The 23,290-nt window shown below is 40.9% G+C and overlaps 1 protein-coding gene across 1 annotated transcript in view; it reads left to right on the top strand.

The window, feature by feature from the left end:
* The window catches only part of LOC139454087 (hydrocephalus-inducing protein homolog), a 118,504-nt gene that overhangs the window by 78,054 nt on the left and 17,160 nt on the right, over positions 1-23,290 (top strand). The window contains 12 exon segments of the mRNA XM_071235584.1: positions 2,765-2,854; positions 8,113-8,251; positions 9,474-9,644; positions 10,562-10,669; positions 11,894-12,046; positions 13,083-13,310; positions 16,461-16,557; positions 17,710-17,976; positions 18,805-19,079; positions 20,373-20,446; positions 21,812-22,027; positions 22,467-22,733. Coding sequence (XP_071091685.1) covers positions 2,765-2,854; positions 8,113-8,251; positions 9,474-9,644; positions 10,562-10,669; positions 11,894-12,046; positions 13,083-13,310; positions 16,461-16,557; positions 17,710-17,976; positions 18,805-19,079; positions 20,373-20,446; positions 21,812-22,027; positions 22,467-22,733 — 2,085 coding nt within the window.

Below are 23,290 nucleotides of genomic sequence, written 5' to 3'. Positions count from 1 at the left end.
ACTACATCACAGTCAGGTCAAACATCCAGTGAAATAATCTTGTATTTTCTATGTTATATTATGTGCCCTCAAATGGGAACTATGTTCCAGTTTGGAGTCCATTTTCTGCCTTTATTTATTTAATCCCTCCCATATGGGAAACTGAGACATGGTGTCTTTGTGGTAGTTTGGGGAATTGTCAACTGCTAGATTGATTATACATAAGCAAAAGAGCTGAACTTATTTTGGATAGCAAGAGAAACAAAAATCTTTTCTCAACCTAAATTGTTATTCCAAATTCAGATTTATTTAACAGACAAAGTCGTGCTTGAGGAACTTACATCAAATTTGCTCTGACTACCAAAAAACAGAGTCTGACCCTATGACAAAAGTGAGTGAGTGAGTTTGGTTTTACGCTGCTTTTAGCAATATTCCAGCAATATCACAGCAGGGGGACACCAGAAATGGGTTTCACACATTGTACCTATGTTGGGAATCATACCCCGTCTTCGACGTGACGAGCGAACAGTTTAACCACTAGACTACCCAACCGCCCCTATGACAAAAGAATAATATCACATTTTCTTGTCAGTTCAGGTAATCTTTGAATCTTTGAAAAGTTGGATATGTAACTAATGACAAGATAGTGTGGATGAGCAATTTGTTAATTATGTATACAAATAAACTTTGCCCAGTCATCACTGAAGGACTGTGTACTCATGATCAGATACACAGAAGGGGTAGGAGGTGGTGTGTTGATAAAGTTACCTGTCATGTGGGCCCATGCTGGTCATGCTATGTGCTCTCCATAGTAAGTTGTGAGGTAGAAGACACGATGCTGGAGTCCAGGGCCCACTTGCTCAAAGCGATCTTAGCACTATTGTAAGCCTATGCTAAAGTATGGGAGTTACGATCATCTTAGCGCTAAGATCGCTTTGTGCAAGTGGGCCCTGGAGAGAGCTGTTGGTTTTGTTACTTGGGTATGATCTTACAACCAGGAGATGATGGCAGTAAGAGTGGAAATGTTCTGTATCCTGATAGTTTTAACAATGCTATGTTTTTCTATGGTTGTCAGAAATAAGTAAAGTTTCAAAACAATTCTCCATTGAGCTATGTAGCACAAGTGTAGCAATAATTATCCGTTTGTATGTAATTGGATGATCTATTGGGCCATTTTCTATGTTTGTCTTTCCTAACATGCAAATTTCAATTTCTCAATACTGTAAAAGGGCACCATTGGGAATTGTTAGAAAAGTTTTGGGGTACAGAACCGTAAAAAATGAATCCATTTCAAACCCACATGGGTGGCTAAGTTTGAATAAATGAAAATTATGTTTTGCACCTCTGACAACATAGTGAGTGAGTGAGTGGGTTGGGTTTCAAGCTGCTTTGAACAGTATTCAAACAGTCATATCAAGGCGTGTCAACTTATGTGGGAGGAAAGCCTGAAGTGATGCAGGTCCTAGACGTTTACCACCTTAGTGAAACCCTAGAGCTGGTATGGCGATGACAAACTTTGAAACATATTCCACTCTAACTGGGATTCTAACTCACTCATCCTAGATTCCCGGGGAGTTACATATTGAGCATATTGGTGGCCTGTAACATACGGCTGTAGACAGTGTCCAGGTGTATAACTGGTGTGTTTGTTCAATGACAGCCGCTTGGTAGAGCCGGTTAGGAAAGTGAGACTGTGTCTCCGTCTGACCAGGTGAGATGCTGGGCATGTTGTAGGCAGTGCTATTATCATGATGTCACTGAGAAACCACTACAAGTCCAGTATCGCTGTTTGTATAGCTTGGTCGTCACATGACCTCAGATTTGTCGAATGGAATCAGTTTGCATGGTGTCATTTAATCACTCACGTTTGATGCACCTAATCCTTTCTTTTAACAGTTGTGTGTTTCATGACTTGCATCATGGTATGGATGTTGTTCATGTCATCAAGTGTGACCCATTCAACCTTCTCATCTGTAAATAATCTGCCTCCCATAGCTTATCCTGCTATAATAATAAGCATCTCCATTTGGCTATTCATTCAAATCTGATTGCAGTGTTTTCTGATGTGATGCATATTTAAAGCACAGGTTTGTTTTCACTGCGTGCCTCCATCACCCATGAATACATACGGACAGTTTGCAGTGTATTTTTAACCAACAAATCAAGCCACGGCCTGGTTTAGCTTGAGGGAAACCAGCGAATCCTCTGACCAATCAGCACTCAGATAACATCACACATACAGCAATATTTCTTGTGCAGCATGTACCCAAGCCTTGCTGCCATCTAGACCGCCTACGTGGAGAGCGAAAGGTCCGGGGGTTCAATCCCCGGCCGCGTTATACCAAAAGACGTTGGAAAATAGGGCTCATTTGAACTGCGTTATACATGGCTTCATTTAATTAATTTACTAAAAAATATCAATTACACTACAAAAGGCTGTATGTAACCACAGGTGATGGAGGAAAATAGTGTTTACACACCGTGAAGTAATTTGTGTAATGGCATCAAAGAAAATAATGTCATTGCACATATTGAAAATAAAAGGTTTCTGATACCGCAGTGCATACATTTGCAAACATCATTTTCAAGATGTGTTATGCGTAGAACTATGGAAAAATGTGTGTGAGTACAATTCTGAATGTAGGGCTCTTGTAAGCATATATCCTGACATACTCACGCTTGTGTTATACTCCGCACGACAACTAACCTGCACCAGTTTCTGTCACTGTTGCCTGTGATGGAATGTTCACCAGTTTTGCCAGCATGTACATTTTCTATACTTCAGACCAGTAAAGGGAGATAAGCGAACCAAGTCTCGAGATGGGTCCAGCTCGGGACGCTCCGTGGCCAAACCGCGGAGAGCTGAGTCGATCAGGTAACTGGGGCTGACAAGATGACAGCTGCCCTGTGTGGATGTGTAGTGGTGACATAACATCTTAATCTAGCCAGGAGAGATAACTTTATTTTGATTTGAAATATCTTTGACCATAATTTACCTAATTTATCTGATCATCACTCGTACTATTTGCTTAGCTCTCTTATTTCCGAAAGGTAGTCGAAACATTGTGAACTGTGTTCCCAGAGAACAGAAAATACAACTCACCTGAACACACCCTTAAGTCGCAATCAAACCGGGACCACGGGACTAAACTGGTAACTCTCCACTATCAAATTTTCGGGCCGAGTAGTTGGGAAATCTTTCCTGAACTCTGTGATCTGAGCCATCCTAACAAAATTAGCCTTTTGTCAAAAGATTTCTGGCTCGGATTACATTCTTCCACCAGAATCAGAATCCACAGGAATTTCCTACTATGAATCTGGAATCGTTCAGCCAACTTTGAACCTACACTGATTAGTCAGGGAGAATTGGCTGGAACGTTCACCAAACACTCACCATGAGGTTCATCACAGATGCGACATTTATGAACGGGATTGACACCAGTCTCACGTTCGATACCTTCGTCTTAACGGGGGAGATCATGACAACATCAACGATTGATTGGGCATTCAACGGGGTCATCATGTACTACTATCAGGTACCTAGATTCCTGGATCATCGTTCACAACCTGCAGATCAAAACCCTGATTTTGTGATCCAGTCACATCATCACTTTGGTGTATCTGTACCAAAAGGAGCAATCATTCACTGAGGATCAAGCCAGGATTGACATGAACTGGCATGTTCATTAATATTTCTCCAGTATGATCGACTGGATTGAATGTCGACAATTTCCAGTGATCTACATGCATCAAATATCATGAAGATCAACTTGCGACTGCACCGTCATGTAGAGCTGGGATGGGTTACGCGGGTACTTGGGTCGGGTGGGTACTGAGTAGGACCCGGGTACCCACAGGACTACTCGGACCTGCGGGTACCCAGGTAGGATCGGGTAAAGGCGGGTGGGTACCCGGGTAGTAAATTTGGACTCGTCCCAGCCCTACCGTCATGTCACACATTCTCAGAGAACTGACTGCAAATACACTACTTTACTTCAGAACTCGGGACACCACTTGTTGATCTACCATACAGTTCACACTGGATTGTCAGTGTGTGGAGCTTGGACCATGTGACTAGCAAGAATGCAGTATTCCAGTTTCCTGCGCAGGATAATTTACATATCACATGTCAAGATTTCACTGACTGTAAACAACTCGACTTTGCTGGAATAAGGTCAGGCTGACCTAATGCAATCTGAGCAGTGCATATTTACAGATTGGTTTGCATAATGACTTGCACGTAATGCGGCAACCGCACGATCAAACACCTGACGATACACATCGATGTGACTGGGTCATTAACATCAGTAGACCTCAGACGTCGACACGTGGCAGCCTTCATCATGGCCTCGATTTAGGAACGGGAGCGCTTATGACACCTAGGGGATGGAATCCATTGTCTCTTCACCGGAACTGCCCGTCGGCATAGCGATGATCATCCTGGAAGGACAAGTCATTCCTCACTTTTGATGATCAGGATTTGGTGAATTAGACATCTGTACATCCCTTCAAGGCACAGTCTTCGTCTCATCATACTTTGTACGATCATTCATACCGAAGAATTATCTATTCAGCCTTGATCCCCAGATGCAGCTTCGGGTTTATGATACTTCCTTGACGATCGACTGGGGAGCGCACTTTTGAGATCTACAGTGCACTGAATGTTGGTCAGCAGACAAAGGCAGTCTCCACGGCAACAACTCGGTAGATATATTTGAAACCAAATGCAACAGATAGATAGAATACGATCCCATCACCAGCAGTGATACATCTGATAGCACAGAAGATCATGCGCACCAAGTACCCACCTGGTACTATTGCTTTTGGTCGCGCCTTATTGTCCAGCAACAACCTGGTTTCCAGAGCTTGTTGCATTGGCAGGGAAACCAACCCAAACATTGAATTGTTTGACAGGCATTACTTAGGGGTTGATGGATCCTTATACCGTTGTCAAACTGGCCAAACCTTCTACTACATCCTCACACCATGGGTACCAGAACAAGCTCACCAAGGTTCCAGAATTGATAGCTTTATTGAGATCATATAGGCTTGAAGATCAACAAAAGATATTCAAAGCCCCAGCTGGAATTTGAATGTGGTGCTAACCATGTTACCAGTGATGCTTATGAACCTCTACATGGAGCTGATTTGGAACATCAGACCCAGAAGACGTTTTTTTCTGCAGGCTCCAGAAAAGCAGCCAGCATGTGAGAAATAGCTGCCATCAATTTCTCTCGTACAAGATGCCTGAGATGGGATTTCCTCACTGAGAAGCAGCTACCCGGTCAACCAGACAGACAGTTTCATGTCCCTCCACTCTCATCCATTTGTGATCTGAGGATCAGATTTGATGTTATGCCCAGTTTGTACATTACATATCTACCTGCAGAGGACTAGTTCCAGAAGACAATGGCTGAAAAGACTCTTCATTCCGTTATCCAGGAATAGTTCAGCAGAAGTCTCCAGAACAACCATTTACTTCATCGAGAGCAGTCATCGTCAGAGCCTACGAGGCAGTAGGACTGGATTCACCACCAGCATCCAACAACACGAAGTGAGAGCCATAGCGTCTACTCTAGTGCTTCCTGGCAACTGCTATATCCCGACAATTATAGAAGGTTGTATTTCGAGATCAGACACTCTTCGTTAATCATTATCTCAGAGATTTCTCCACACAAGATGTTGCCAAAATTTGGACCATTAGTTCCACAACAACTGACATTGCCTACCAGAAGATAGACCTCCCTACAAGTACTCACCTCTATCAGACAGACTTACAGACGTCAGGTTACTGTCCCATAGCCAATGACCAACGATTGTGTTAAGTTTTGGACCTTCTCTTAACACTATAATCGTTTAAAGTAAGAGGGGAAAGTATTTTCCTTAGCGAACTTGACTAAATCCACGAAATCTTTATGATCTACTCGTCTCTTTCACAAAGAGGTGGTACCCTGCATGGATATAAAAAAGATACTGTCCCCAAGGGATGAATTGAACTGATCTTGATCCGAATCACGCACACAGGTGGAGCCCACCACCTACCATGGGATTCAAGCAATATGTATGAGTCAGAATTAGGTAAAATATGTATTTTTTAGAGTAAAAATATCATTTATACTTATCCTGACTCATACGCTAAAGTTCCCACCCAGCTGTCCCCTCTTACCCTGTGTTTCGGACAAAGGGCAAGAGTGATGATGGCCTGGTCAGTGGTCACAAGGTTCCAGTGCACATGTGTGATTCAAGGGGTGTGTTCAGGTGAGTGTTTTTTTCTGTTCTCTAGGAACATTGTTCAGGAAGTTTACACTACCTTTTGGAAAAGAGAGAGTAAGTATGAGTCCGGATATGTATAAATGATATTTTTACTCTAAAATATACTTTTTTGAATGACTTCTTAAACCTGTTCCAAATCTAGCCTGGAGAAACAACTTTGGTTTTAACTACTTTTTGATTGAGTTTTTAAAATCAGTACCGGAGACATTTGGCAGTAATTATTTTCAAAATTCTTATATATTCAAAGTCAAAACTAACAATGACTATTTTAGGGGCACTGATTAAACTCTGCATGGTACACCCTTTGTACACATAGCTTACTTTGCCTTGTTGGGCATGTCAGATAACCTGGTAGTCTGTCTCCCAGACCCTGAAGAATATATTAAGAAATGAATGAATTGGCAGGTATAGATCACGTCAGATCCAGGAAAATCCTGAAATTAAGCATTGATGTGGACTCCATTTGGATTTGATTTTTTTATAGATATATATATTATAAAAAAGATAACTTTATATTCTAAAACTAAATGTTCGTCTAATAAACTGTTAACAAAAATGTATAGTGGTTTGAAAGTCAAATTGTGCTTTATAGAAAGTGAAATGTTAGATAACTATCAAACCTGATATGTTTTCGACCTTCTATTATAATGCTACGAGCATTCAAGCATAGTTCAAAACTGCTATACAGTAATTACATGAATATGTATTTTATCTTATCCTGACATATACTTACGCATGTGTATGAGTCACGATATGTATAAATGATATTTTTACTTTAAAAAATACTTTTTTGTAACATCTCCGACGAAAGATATGTATTTGCTTATACCCTGCACCTTACCCTAACCATCACTTCTCTCACATTCTCTCCTTTCTCTCTCTCTCTCTCTCTCCTGTGTCACTCCCTCTCTCATGTGACCACAGTGATCATAATAGCAGGGCCCAGCTTCCTAGCACCCCGACCTTGAGATATGGGGGCTTCGGCAATCGCAGACCCACCATCTTCAGGTTCCTTGACCCCTTTGGGGAAAAAACTGTTGAGCTTTGTCATTTTTCTTGTCATTGTGTTGTGTGGTCCAAGCCATACTGTTTGTGGTGATGTTGAAATTCTTTGAAATGTTTTGTATTCCTTTGACAGTTTCAGGTTGGTTTGAATTGTTGTCACATTTCATTAGCTTTTTTACGTTTTTTTCCAGCTTGTTACATCATTCATTGTTCAAGTTGTGAACATCTATTGTAAATATATTTTAGTTGGTTTGGATTTGAGATATTATGTCTCATTCCTACTTGATATAATTTGTCTTGTACTGACATTTTGATCCTTTTTGACTATTTACAGATAACTTAATGCTGGGATGCTATTTCTCATGTTCCCATAAGTCTCATTGAAATGTTAATATTTATAGAGAAATAATAATACATGTATATTCCCGGATATGTATTTATGAATTTATATGCGTCACTATGATAAGCTTCATTACAGGTGACCCTTGAAAAATCTGGGGTAGAATAGGTCTTCAGCAACCCATGCTTGCCGTAAATGGTGACTATGCTTGTCGTAAGAGGCGACTAATGGGATCGGATGGTCAGGCTCGCTGACTTGGTTGATGCATGTCATTGTATCCCAATTGCATGGGTCGATGCATATGATGTCAATCACTGGATTGTCTGGACCTGACTCGATTTTTTACATTCCGGCCTCATATAGCTGGAATATTGCTGAGTGCTGCGTTATACCACAAACAAACAAATCATTACAGGTTCTGACAGTATTTATCCATGTACAGTATGTAGTGATGTTGAATATGTATCTATGGTCAGTATGTACCTCTGATGAGTTTGGTATCCGTATGTTAACAGGCAAGATGCTGGCACTGGACAGTCACGTCTACAGCTGGGCATGTTCACCATTTTCCCTGCGTTTGGCATCATTCTTCCTAACGGTCATCAGAGCATCACTGTGGACTGTGTTGCTGAAAACCAGGGCCGGTCAGATGAGGTCAGTTCCTACCATAACTCTCTTTCCTTTATAATTGTCTTCATTTGTCAGATATCCCTGTTACAAATAGATGCTCCTTCCCCGGGTAGCGGGTGCCCCATGTAAAAATATATAACGTGTAAGAAAGGATTTCTTTCTTTTTTCAAAGAGAAAGGGACGAGGACAACCAAGCTTAGAGTGGTCTTCGAAACGTTGCATTTTGAAATGTATAATTTGGCCATTATTTGCCATAGCTCTTGGCATGTATACTCCATTTATACAGGGTGGTTCACTTGTCTTAGGCGCCACAATTTGCTGTGCAGAGTTACATCCCTTAGGCTTGTCAGAAACATGTGACCATGTGGTTTGTCAGCACCATACACATGTTTATGGGCTTTACCAAAGTGTAAACATCCAAGACCTCAAGGCTTTCCTCCCACATCAAGCTGACATGCTGTGATCCAACTTATTCTGTGGCGTAAAACCAAACACTCACCATTAATATCAAACAACAACATACAATTATTATGTCAAAGCATCAAGTAATGATGAATTATTAATTTCCATCGTTTTGCAAAATTTAGCAACTGTTATAAGAATATGGAACATGCACCTTGTTATATAGTGATCAGTATGAAAATGTAGTGTAGAAAAAGGTCAAAATCAATTTGAAAGTAATATGTAGCCTTTTAATTATTATTGGACCTGCCACCTTTAGATGTTGGAATATAAGGCAAAAAAAACCCCTTGGTTCTCACACACCACCCGCATGATCATAAAGTTCGCCGCATGTTTCGTTTTAATTTCCATTTTAAAAAAATAAATCCTTAAATATTACAGTATTTTATTCATCAAGGAATACATTTATGTAGGGAGACCCTCTCCCAGGTTGATTATACACAATTGTTTATTGATTACTCAACTGTTAATTGGTGGCATTTGTTTGAACAACCAAAAAAACAAAAGACACCGCCCGCCCGAAATATATTTTTTAAAAACCAGAACCAGTTCTTTTATCTTTTTTAAGCCTAATAATCAGTCTAATTATTATTTCATGGCTGACGCAATATCGGGTGGAAATTGTCCGTCGATAAAAATTCATTTGTACGCTATTTATTTGGCACTGGTTTGTTGGATGAAGGGGTGATTGTCAATGTGTTAACGCTGCTGCACCACTCAGTGTGTCAAATAAACATTCACTCACTAAACAACACATATGAAGTCAGAATATTTTTGTTATCAGGACATCAGTATTGACATCACTGAGCGCAACCCCTTGGACCACCTAGGTGGCATCCCATACAAGCTGATGGCAGAGGCTTGTATTCCTGCCATCAATGTTGATGATGTTGGCTCCATCTTTGAGGAGCACCGCATCTGCAGGAACCTCAGCGTGTGGCAACATCTGAACCAGGTGAGTAGGGCAGCTCTGTGCTGGGTGCTGTTGTACAAAGCGATCTTAGCGCTAAGGTGATCGTAACTCCCATACCTTAACATAGACTTACTATGTCGTGAAAACATTTTGGGATGAAGAAAACATCTTGTGCATTGAAGTTAAGATGATCGCTGACACCTGTCTGCAAGACTTACACCCTGTAGGGTTTCTTGTTTAGGAAAAGGACCCAGTATATCATGTTTGTCTTACAACCTGACTGACATAGGGATCAAGTGGTCAGGCTCTGTGACGTGGCTGATCACATGACTTTGCACCCTGATGGCATGGATGGTTACTCGGGCTTTCAGTCACTGGTTTGCCTTGTTAAGACCTCCTTTACAACCTACCTTGACATAGCTGGAATAATGCTGCCTGGGGTCCCTCCCTCCCTTCCTCCTTCCCTCCCTCCCACCCTTGACATAGCTGGAATAATGCTGCCTGAGGTCCCTCCCTCCCTCCCTCCCTCCCTCCCTCCATCCCTCCCTCCCTACCTTGACATAGCTGGAATAATGCTGCCTGGGCTCACTCACTCACTCACTCACTCACTCACTCACTCACTCACTCACTCACTCACTCACTCACTCACTCACACCTGCCCGCTCGCTCGCTCGCTCGCTTGTTTATTAAGATTAATAATTGTTTGTTTTCTTGTTTAACACTGCACACAGCAATATTCCAGCTATATGACGGCGGTCTGAAAAGTAATTGAGTCTGGACCACACAATCCAGTTATTGACATCGTGAGCATCAATCCACACAATTGGGATACGATGACATGCACCAACCAAGTCTATCCCCGATCTTCATGGGTCAGTTGAAGGTCAAGTTATCTTCTTTTTAAGAATCATGTTGCAGATAAAGGCAAAATCCATGAACTAACACACTGACAATTTCAGGTGGAGAGTGGTGGCGTCTATGGAGAAGAGGAGAAGAAGTTTGTCTTCAACAATGTCATTGTTGGCCGCCGTGCTAAGGCCAGGTTCAAGATCTCCAACACCAACAAGGTATGTCATCACTGTTCACTGTTTGATATAATAGGCTGTTTGAAATATGTCGAAGTGTTCCATTCCTCGGTATGTAAGCAGCACTGTCTAGTACCATGTTCTACCAGGTGCAGGAATGTGTAGATTTTAACATTATGTCTTGCTTCAAGATTGGCCTCATTCGTTCTGTGCCAATCATGAGTGTTCTGTCTTGTTAGTTGTCCTGGTGTGTCCTTTTGGTATGTAAGCATTATATTCCTAAGAATTGACTTGGGTACAAGTTGTAAGAACTTAGAATGCCAGCTCTCAAGATATATACAATAATTCATTTACAAAACATGTATCACAGGAAGAGATGGACTAGAAACTTGAGATTAGAACAATATGTCTTCACTTAAACAAATCACTGACTTTTCTGGTGAATTTTTGAACAGAGAGAAAAATGGGTTCAATATGAGTATGACAATGATCAGCACTGCTGTTTAGAAGTAGTTATATATCGATTTGAAACATGTCAACAAACATTTAGAAACGGTTTGGAAGATAACCTGCTTCTGTTCAGTTAACAGAACACATGAAAGAAAATAATGAACTGGGTGAACCACATTGACAGGTTTCTTTCATTTTAATCCAAAATGTAATCATAATTTAAGTGGCTGAGTAGGAGTAGGGTACTTTTTATCAATAATATTCAGTCTTTGGCTTCTGTTGAAAAAGCGTGTAGGGACTGCAGAATAGGGCTGGGACGAGTCCAAATTTACTACCCGGGTACCCGACCCTATACTACCCGACCCTACCCGGGTACCCTCTGAAGGGCTCAAGAGTTGGGAACAAGATGGCTGATTCGGAATTGTTTTACTGCAGCCCTGGGAAAAACTATTTAGATACATGTATCAAATGATGAGATCATGCGTACACCGAAGTTGACTGAAGCTTCATCTTTACTCAAACATTTACAAGTCAAAAGAATGTGTGCATCGTCAGAATGAACTGCGACTTGTAGTGTAACCACTTAGCTATAGTGAGTTTTTGTCATTAAAGAACACGGTCTCGTGAAAAATGTATGAACGTCTCATATATATCGCGTGACTAACAGCGGGTTTGGGTAGTACTGTCGGTACCCGGATCCTACTCAGTACCCACCCGACCTGAGTACCCGAGTTACCTGTCCCAGCCCTACTGCAGATTGTTCCTTTTTTTATTTGATTTAAAATTACATGTAGCAATAATTTTTTGATATTGCAGGTTCCCTGTGATGTTGTGTTCACACTCAAGCCGATACTCACCAAAGGAGCTCCCAAGGTCCAAGATATTTTTGAGGTGGAGCCCAGTCGGACCCAGATAGCCAATCACAGCCACTCTTACATCACCATCACATTCACACCACCATCCATGCAGGTTTGTAGTATGAAAGTAGTGTGGTTCGTTTGCATGTTTGAAATCCTACATTGGCCTACTAATTGGGAATTTGGATTAATTCCTTCAGAAGAATTACGGATTACAAAAACACAAATCAAGACGCGACAGGTCTATTGATATAATACAATATAACATTCAAACTTTGGTTCAGGTTTGTTTGTGGACATACATTAACACTGTATACAATGTATGACCACTAAGCTTGAATAGCATCTAAAGTGACATAGTTCACGTTTGCCTCCCTTTAGCATGTCAGGATCCTTTGATCATGGTTTGAAATATCAGATTCATGCTGATAATGATTTTTAATATTATCAGCATGATACCAGTGCTTTGGTGTTTACTAGCGCTTAAGGAGGCACAAGGGAAAGTTGTCTTAGACACTGCATTTTGCAGTGGACAGTGTCATCCTTTATGTTTACCAGAAACCTATGGTTGTGGGTTCGAATCCCAGTTTGCCTTGATTGTTTCTAGGGTTGTCATCACCATACCACAGTGTTAGAAACAAACAGTTTTAGTCCCCTAGTCCTTATAATGATAACATATAGCAAACACCTAAAAAAATGGCAAATTTCTACTAGTCCTTATGATACCTTACCGGTAACTATTGGGCAGTTTTGCAGGGACTATGGGACTAGTGCAAATTTCTAACACTGATACCAGTGTAAAAACATGACTTTTGGTTTTCTTGCTTGTCATAAGGGGCTACTAACAAAATCGGGTTGTCAGGCTCGCTGACTTGGTTGATACATGTCATTGTATCCCAAGTGCGTAGATCGATGCTGATGATGTCAATTACTGTATTGTCTGGTCCAGACTCGATTATTTACAGACAGCCGTCATATAGCTGGACTATTGCTGAGTGTGGCATTAAACAAAAAAACCAAACAACTTTGGGTTTTCCTCCCACGCCAAAACGACATGCTGTGATATAACTGAAATACTGTTCAAATCAGCATTAAGCCCAACTCACTCACGACTAGTTGTTCCTGTAATCAATCTGTGTTGCTTTCAGTCCTACAGTGCCACGTTTGAAGCCTCCATCGAAGGCTCAAACCAGAACAAAGGGAGATCACTGGTGTTTGAGGTGTCGGGCGAGGGCAACCTTCCAAGAATCAGCATATCTAAGCCATCCATCAGAAACAAGAGAGGACAACCCTTGTTGTTATTCAAGAGGATACTGCTAGGGAGGACGGAGGCCCTCCCATTTGTACTGCGCAATGATGGCACTCTACCCAGCAAGGTCAGTTTAAACGACTGGTTTAATCTAGGCAGAGACCATATAATAAAGGGACGGCCCTCTAGCCTATGCGCGAAACCATCAGTGCTACGGCTTGTACTGCGCAGCCTGTCCGGAAGCGAGCAGAAACGCGTTCACTGCAGTCATCGTTGTCGCCTTTTTTTCCCATACAAAAGATATATTTTACAATACAAAATTACACTCATGTATTTCTTAACATTGTTAACATTACAACTGAGATTTGTTGATGCCCTAAAGCATGTCATTGTCACTGTATTTGATGACTGTGATCACGCTTCGTCTTTGTCCGAGAGAACAAAATGGCGCACATGTAAAATCGGCAAAAGTGCAGATTTTGATTTTCAATAACGGCCTCTAATTCGCGATGAAAGTCCTTGGTTACCGAGGTGTATAAAAAGGAAATATGTTAAAAATTGGCTTAGTGCCATTTACAAATTTAGGGCGGATGCGATATTTCAGATTTTGACTCCAGAAATGGGACTAAATCTGACTTTTCCCGAAATAATTACACCACAACTCTTAATTTTCGCATGCTTTCAGACGAATGTGTTCCTATCATCGGTCCTGAATTAAATAGTTTTACATTCATCACGATTTCCCCTTTGGCTTGGTACCAAAGTTATTTAGGTACGATCGGTAGGTTTTTTTGTATGATTTTTGGCGCAAGGCCATATTTTACGTCACATATTTTAAATTAAGTTACCATATAGCAGACGAAATAACATGCATTTTGTCTGTGATTATCATTCGCATATATCTTTTGAAACATTATACAAAGTGACTTATATTGTATTATTTTAGAATTGTTTTTGTAAGACGCATATTTTTTTTACCATTGCTTTCGCCATTTTTTCGTAAGTTTAACTTTGTTTCAGTTAGGCTTCTATCACATGTCGCGCATATACTACATACTACAATACTACATATTTGTTATCTTCTGAAGATTTTGTCTGTATTAATCATGACTACATTTAATCAGTTATTTATTTTATGCCGTGTAAATATTGATTATGAGCAAAATGATCTTGGCCTAAACCCAATCATAATAATGTAAATATGATGAAGGTACTACTTACTTTGTGTATTTACACAACAATGAAAACATCATACAAAAATAAAAATCCGTTACATGAAATATTTGTATTATGAAATTATCATTTGCTTTGTAAATGCCAAGAAAAAAGAAGGATTATATCGGCAGTCGTCGGAAGAGAAGTTCCAGACAACAAGGTCGAAGGTGTCAAACTTATCTCGCTCCAGCAAACCCTATTATCACTGCTAGACCAAAACTGGCAGTAACCAATAACATTTGATTCTTTCGAAGCCCATTGTCAGACACATCGAAAATTCATTTAACAACGCTCGTAGTTTAATGTGTATTTTTAATTCATTGGAACTATTAGCATTATAAAATAGTAGCGAATTTACATGAAATAAAAACATTAATATGGCGTCATTTTTTTTCTGGCTAATAGTAAAGCATTTACACCAGTCGGTGATCATGCATTTTTGCAAGTAAATCTAGTCTGAACTTATTATAAGATATGAAGTTAATCTGGAGATATATTTTGTGAACATCGGGAATATGGTGATATGTTACTAGTGTCTTCCCTGCTTCTGAATGAGTTTTATTTACACTTCCTGAGTTCCTGTGCAATTTACCGGATCGTAGTTTTCTGTGGCGTTGGGTAGTAAATTTGGTATATTTGTTTATTTATAATAGTTAACAATTGCAGCATAAAATGAGATATGTAAATTGAAATAAATGTCCCGGAAGACACACGTGTTCAGCAAATAATTTGCAGCCAACTGGCATGTGCTAATGAGAGATATCATACAAAAATCTGTGTAATCCGCTAAGAGACGGCCTTTTATTGGATTGTCGCTGGTCGTAGTCGGAGAAATCTCGGATAAGGGAATTAACTCTTACTCCGGATATTATGTAATATTGTTTACGTGGTTACCAGAATGGTCAGTTGTGAATGTCTGGGCATCTATTGCGCATCTGCAGCGGTACAGGGAGGTTAACAGCAGGGTGTCGGGGTGTATCAGTTACATGCCAGACCGTAGCGCTGATGGTTAGTGATAAACTGTTGGTGAGGGCCGTCCCTCTATTATATGGTCTCTGATCTAGGTTTGCGATTTCAAAAAATACTTTCTAACAATAGTGTCAAATCAAAAATAGACATGTGCATAACACCATTATATAGTTAGAAATTGCTCAGATTATGTACTTAAATAAAGTATTAATAGATAATCCTGAAGGTATGAATATATATTGAAGAAAAGATTTTATGTTTTATCCATCTTCCCAAGGCAAGGGAGTTAACTGACTATAAAAGTCCAGTTTCCACCCTTGCCGAACTAGGCAATTCCTGGGCTCAATTGTAGCACCACCAGTGGCTATTACAAGTTATTTCCCTTTTATGTCCCTCCTATTGACATATCAGATTCCACCTCTCATATCACTTACATTTGCTTCAAACAAAATGGTGGCGCCCAGTCAAGATGATCTGATCAATAATCAAGATCTATGTTGTGGTTGCGAAGTGCATTAAATTACGTGAGCACCTTGATTAAAAACATATCTGTTGACGTCAAGTTGGCGGTACACATGCTTTGCAAATCCTGCAATCAACCGAAATCTGCACTGCAGTTTACAAACCGGATGTCTAGATTGTAACGTGATTTTGATTGGACTATGCACAGACTCATTAGTCCAGCCAAAATGTAACTCCATAATTCCATCTTAGTTCGGCAAGGGTGGAAACTGGACATTTATAGTCAGTTCTCTCTTGCCTCAGGAAGATGTTTTTTATCCTGACACAACACATTAGAAGTGAAGGGATCAGGGGCAGATAACTCCTGTTGGTAACCAAGGGCAGGGGGTGCAAAAATAGAGGTAGAGGCCCATTTGGGTTCTGTGATGTAGGCTCAAAGTCCAGAAGCAAACTGCAATGGTGTTGTGTCAGGATAAGTATACTAATATTATGAATATCCAAATTCATGTAGTATTTAGAACTACCGGTATATGGAATTAATAAAGTTAGTAAAAAGACTTTATGACTTTGAATTAATAGATTTATCTACGTAAACATGTTCTCCTTTATCACTTTCAACGTTACTCTTCAGGTTGACATTGATCTGAGTGACCAAGAGGAACTCTTCACCCTCAAGCCTACTGGTGCGACTCGGGCCATCATAGGAGACTTCAGCAGTGGTGATGATGGTAAGAGCTACTTGGCCATTCAGTACCATCAAACATGATATATTCTGGTTTTATCCAGAGATCTGGATTCCGGAGATCCAGCTCCTAGCATATTGGTTATGCTAAAATAAAAAATAGTTTTGGTCCTCAGGCACTGCCCGCATGGTTTTTCATGTAAAAAAAATAAATAATTCTAACACTAAAAAAAATAATGCGATCCAATATAGCATGCAGTTATTTCCCTTTATATGTGCATTGCTTTACTGCTCGTCTCGTGTTATGGTCATGGCGGCAATAGGACTTTGTACCGTTATGCTTGTTTATGTATGGAGGCCCTTTCCCAGGTTGATGGTACACAACTGTTTATTTGGTTACATACTGGCTTGAACAAGCAAAAATAAAAAAACACTGCCCACACTACAAAATTAAACAAAACGAAAAAACACTGTCCGCACTATATTTTCAAAAGTCATTGCCTTTTAACCAATTCTTTTCTTTTTTTTTAAGCCTTAAACCTTGTGATTGTTGTCTGTTACATAGATGGTTTTATTGATTGTTTTCTTAGGCTTGAAAAAAAGATTGGTTCTCAGGGAAATAGTGTTTGGAGTAGATCAGGGAGAAAATGTGCTGATTGATATTTCTGGTGTAACACACGTTAATCTTAATGTCTGAACATAAAACAATGCCCAGCATACAGCAACTACAACTGAAATGGTAAATCATCATATCATCTGATGTTTCATCACGAATTTCACGTTTTCATTGACCAAGTTTGCAAACAGCAAAACAAGCTCCAAACCGGGATTCTAACTCCTTCGTTAGCTTTCGAAACATAAACAGTGCAGTAAGCAGTACACATAGAAAGGGAGCTAACTGTGTTTTATTTTTGACCAGGTTATTTTCTGGTATTGCAGAATTTCACTGCCGAGGTAGTGTGTTTATTTGGATTTTTTTAATGAAAATATAAATGAAAAATGGGGCAGACATTATGAGGATGTGCGGTGATTGAGAACCGAAACTATTTTCTTATTTAGCCAAAGTCTCATGTACCAGTTCAATCTGTTGTTCCATAAGTCCAAGTGAGTGTTGAGTGTTGCTACCTGTATTTGTGTTAGGATTGTCAGGCCATTCAGAAGTACTTGTTTGATGACATACGTTGTTCCCTTGTTACAGGGGCCAGGAAGCGGCCACACACAGCCTCCGTTGTCGTAGGTATAGGAGAGGAGGCAACATTCGATGCCATCTTCAAACCCAAGGCAGCATATCGGTCACAGGCTCAGATCCGCCTCTCTGTCATAGACAACCAGTATGAGGACTCGGTCATTCTGCTGGTCGGGGAGGGTTACGAGGATGACATCACTCTGGATAACATACATAGTGTCAATGGTGCTATTGACCCTGAGCATGATGAGGGAAACATGGCCGAAGATGATGTTGCAGGTAGGAGGAGAGAAGACTTGAAAGTACCAAGACTGTGAAATAGACTATTGTCTTATGTTTTCTTCTTGATGTATGTTCATTGACATCGTTACTACTACATGGCTTTGTATACACTACATTCCACACTGCGAATACATACAATGTGCAGTGTTGTTGCTAATTTTAGAAAAACAATACACAGTCTGGTTCCAGCTTGAGTGAAATAACTGACTGCTCAGACCAATGGGTGTTCCGATAACGGCCAATTTTCTCAAACAGCATGCACAGAGTAGAGCTCATTTGGCTTCTGGGAGTTACCAATCGCCTCATTTCAATAGCAGGGGAATGGGTGACTCAGTCGTCTAAGGCGCCGCGATTCGCTGTGCAGAGTTGCATCCCTTGGGCATGCCAGAAACCTGTGATTGTGGGTTCGAATCCTGGTTCGCCCCGATTATTTTTCTAGGTTTGTCAGCACCATACCCGTGCTCATGGGTTTCACCGAAGTGGTAAACGTCTGAGACCTGCATGACTTGGGGCTTTCCTCCCACATTAAGCCTACATGCTGCATTATAACTGAAATACTGTTAAAGCGGCGTTAAACCCAACTCACTCACTCATTTCAATAGCTGACTGCAAACAGACACACGTCATGTCTATACTGCATAGAGGCTGTATGTAATCTTAAGGATTGAGGAATGTAGTGAAACAGAACCCAAGAAGTTTTATTGATGATTCATTAAATAAAATTCTGCTTTTATTCAGAATATTATCAAACTGATGTCATCTACCTTCACCGTAGATAATTAAAGGAAATGAATACCTTCATGATTTTGGGGTCTTTTTTTTCAGCTGCCAAGCCAAACCTTATCAAGTTTGGTTTATGCTTCATCAATGAACCACGAACTCTGACGTTCTCGATGATGAACCACTCCAAGACGGACTGCGTCCGCTTCCAGTGGCCAGATCATGTCCCCCTCACATTCTCCCCCAAGACTGGCCACCTCCATGCTGGCTGTTCCAAGGACATCGCCATCACCTTCAAGGCCGAGACACCCAAAACACTCACAGAACAGCAGATCATGTGTAAAGTCTCCAAGATCACCTTCGAGAAACCGATGGACCAGGTTAGAATGTTTTCTTTCTAAATATCTCCGTTCTTGTATAGCTGTGAAGAACATTTGGTCAAATATCACCAGAAATAAAAAGGAAGCTTTTTCACAATACGACATTGAAAAAGATAATGCTTTCAAGATAGGTAATCAACAAAAATTCTGTGGTGCTTTGATGCTGTATCATTAACTCTTCGAAAATGAGGAGCAGCTTTCAATTTAATTTTAGTTTTGTACTTAAGACTTTAATGTTTGAGTCTTTGAGACCATATACTTTCCTACACTGCAATAGAGTGAGAAGTTAGTTATTTTCTGTAAAAAAACACTAAGATGTACTGATAAGTTGTGCTATATGTCATGGGCTTTCTACCACCCTGGGCGGAAGCACATTTTATGTCACAGGTACTTTTTAAAAACAATAAAAGAAGAAAAAAAAAGAAATGACACTGAGTGTGAGTGAGTTGAGGCTGGAATATTGCAGTGATATCACAGCATGTGAGCTGAATATGGGAAGAAAGCTCAAACTGATGCAGGTCGTAGTTTTAACGGACCCATAGGTATTCCGCATTAGAATTAAGCCCTACCAACCTAGACTGGTCGGAAGAGGCAACTTATTGGATCGGGTGGTCAGACTCGGTGACTTGTTTTATGTAATATCAACATACCCAATGATGTTGATCGATGCTCATGATATCAATCACTGGACTGTCTGGTCCAGATTTTATTCTTTGCAGGCTGCCAGCATACAGCTGAAATATTGCTGAGTGTGGCATTTGACACACATATGATTGTTTACCAATTCGGTGAAACCCTTCAGTGCGGTGTTGACACACCAAGGGTAAAAGTCACCAAATCTGGGTTTCAGTCTGGATTGGCCTTGTACAGGCACTGCGCTGCCAATTGGGGTGTTGTTTTACTTCTGGGATACTCAAGCCACTGAAAACATGATGGGGCGGTCGGGTAACCTAGTGCTTAAAGCGTTCGCTTGTTATGCCGAAGACCCAGGTTCGATTCCCGACATGGGTACAATGTGTGAAGCCCATTTCTGGTTTCCCCCACCGTGATATTGCTGGAATATTGCTGGAATATTGCTAAAAGCGGCGTAAAATCATACCCACTCACTCACTAAAAACATGACAAAGTACCTTTCATCGTTGTATAAATGTTTGCTGGCAGGATGTTTTGAAGTCAGTATGTTCTGTCTCCAAGAAATTGTAATGAACACTACTGCTGAGGTGAATACAAAACTGATTTGGAAGATCTTACAGTGTGTTTGTGTCGAGAGTTGATGATTCCTGTGTGTTGCAGGTCCCTGACTGGGATGACAGGATTCGGACTGTGAAGTGGGTGGAGAACCCCACTACCCCGAGCCCTGCTGACAGGTGAGTGACCTCAGGACCACATAAACATAACAACAACATCAGAATTACTGTAATCGATGTAATAAGCTCTCCGCTCTAATGAGCACCCACGGCAATATTTGCTAATATATTGGCTAGTGAACAATCCCAATTAGCACCCCTTCCAATTGATCAATGTACACAAGACTTATTTATTTGTGAATAATACGCGCTCGTGTGTTATGCACCCTTAATTATGGGCAATTAAATGCTGGACAAATTTATCTTTCGTGTATAATACGCACTGACTTTTCTTTTGTATCAATTCAGGCTGTTAGCATAAACCACGAAATTTACGATCTTTCAACTCTGGGTTTTATTTCACCAGAATTTTATTCTAATAAGAGCCCCCTATTTCTAATTTTGAGAGCGCCCTGGGCACTTATTACGTTGAATGAGATAATCTCTTACTTACTTTGTAACCCTCAACTTCTTCATTTAAATCTCACACTCCATTTGCCATCTTCACCCAACCCATTCTCAGCCTACAAGTATTGACATCACATTGACAACGAAAAGAATTTTGCCACGTTTCAAAGTAGTTATCTTAAAATATGACATCTCTTTGTCTGCTTGTCCTTCAGAGATAGAATGACATTATATACTCACTGGTGTGTATAAGCCTCGTTCTTCTATCACCGTGAATACTGACGGGCAAAATGTTGTGTAGCAATGTCACATGTCTGTGTGAAGACAAGCAGTGAAATGAGGTTGGGAATGAAGGACGTCATACTCTGCTCATGAATTTTGAGGGAAACTTTCCTGATAGATTGTATGACCACAGGGTTGTAGCATATGTTGCAGGACAAATATTGCCATGTGTATGATGTAATTTGAGAACTGGGAACTAGTACTAGGCCGTGGCTTGATTTGTTGGTTAAACTCCACAGCAGCTGTATGTGTTTATGGGTGATGGAGAAGCAGTGTATACATGCTAAGGAAGTATATATGTTGTATGATCACTCCCTCTGATCTCTGATGACCTCCTCCGTGGTCTTGTGGTAGAGCGTAGAGGTCCTGGGTTCAATCCCCGGCCGCATCATACCAAAAGACGTTAAAAGATCATACTTGCTGTTATCCTGTCTTGCGCTCGGCATAAAGGGGCTAAAACAAGAACTGGTCGGTTTGGAGTCAGTATTCTGTGTCTGAGTTGGGTATTCATGTTTAACTGCGTCATGGTATCTCAGTGGGCTAGCACTATAAATCAGCATCAGTCTGGACTAGTACAAGCGCACGCACGCACACATGCACACACACGTACATGCAAGACGCTATATAAGTGAAATAATCTTGGATGCAACGTTAAACCCAATTTCATCTCACCTCTGATCTCTGATTCCCATTCAGCAATGCAAAGTCCCAGCCTCCGACACCCCACCAACCTCGTCCTGCCAAGAAGAAGATCGTGGAGACCGAGCCGGAGCCAGCCTTCACCGAGGTGGCCGATACTGTACGATCAGTGGAGCTGTTGGTGTCTGGTGTGTCGGACAACTGCAAGTACAAGTGCAAGGCTGAGTCTGTCCACTTCAAGGACACCCTGATGTTCCAGACAAGAGTGTATGAGTGAGTACTACTGGAAGCTTTTGAACACCATGAGCATTATTCAATTACTTTGTTACTTGAAGATCCCTGTTAGAATTGGTCTTCAGCAATCCATGCTTGTCATAAGAGGCAACTGATGGGATCAGATCAAGGATCTGTGTCTGTGATTGTTATCCCCTTGGGGATTCTCTGGATTAGAATTGGTCTTCAGCAACCCATGCTTTTCATAAGAGGCAACTGATGGGATCCAGCAACATGTGCTGTCAGAAAGGTCACTCCTTGAATTGGGTGGTCAGATTCATACCTTGGTTGCTTGCTTGTCAGCAATGTGGATTCTTTGTCACATCAATCACTAGTTTGTTATCTGGTCCAGACTTAATTATTGGAACATTACTGACTTCAGTGTTAAACAACAAACAAAAAGACCTTGACCGTCATATATTTATGTGTCCACCCCCAGCATCACACTGAGCAACAAGGGTCAAGTTCAGATGGACTACAGCTGGCAGGTCGTAATGGACAGCTTCACGCCATCCCTACAGCGGGCGGTCACTTTCATGTCCGAGGGAGAAAGACCAGAGTCCAGAGTGGACGTCATCGACTCAACATATGTTCCCTTCTCCATTGAGCCCCAGTTCGGCACCGTCCAGCCAGGGAAGAAGGCGACCTGTACCATCAAGTTCTCTCCCCTGGATGTCAGCGACTACGAGGGCAGACTGGTCTGCAGGTAATACACTTGTTACATCACTGTAGTGTAGCTGTAACTTTGGACCTGGGGCCATTCTGGAGCCAACTACCGTAGTCGACGTAATAACGCCCCGCTGTAATAAGCGCCCACGGCAATATTTGCTAATATATTGGCTAGTGAACAATCCTATTTAGATCCCCTTCCGATTGATCAATGTACACAAGACTTATTTATTCGTGTATAATACTCACTCGTGTGTTATATCACCCTTAATTATGGGCAATTAAATTCTGGAAAAATATATCTGTTGTATATAAACATTTCAGGCTGTCAGCATAAACCACGAAACTGATCTTTCAACCAAAATAATATTCTAATAATAGCCCCCTATTTCTAATTTTGAGAGCGCCCTGGGCACTTATTACGTCGAATACGGTAATGGATATTGGTTGGTTGTGATTTGTGAACCCAGTGGGGTCTCAGGGTTAGACTTGCTTCCCAGAAACCTTGCTGGTCGTAAGAGGCGACTTAATGTATCACATGATCAGGCTTTGTGATGTGGTTGATTGCGTGTCACTGTACCCTGATGGCATGGA

The sequence above is a fragment of the Haliotis cracherodii genome, unplaced genomic scaffold, assembly GCF_022045235.1.
Source record: "Haliotis cracherodii isolate W230 unplaced genomic scaffold, xgHalCrac1.p SCAF_10, whole genome shotgun sequence".
Lineage (NCBI taxonomy): Eukaryota > Metazoa > Mollusca > Gastropoda > Lepetellida > Haliotidae > Haliotis > Haliotis cracherodii.
This window is presented reverse-complemented; position numbering and strand designations above follow the sequence as displayed.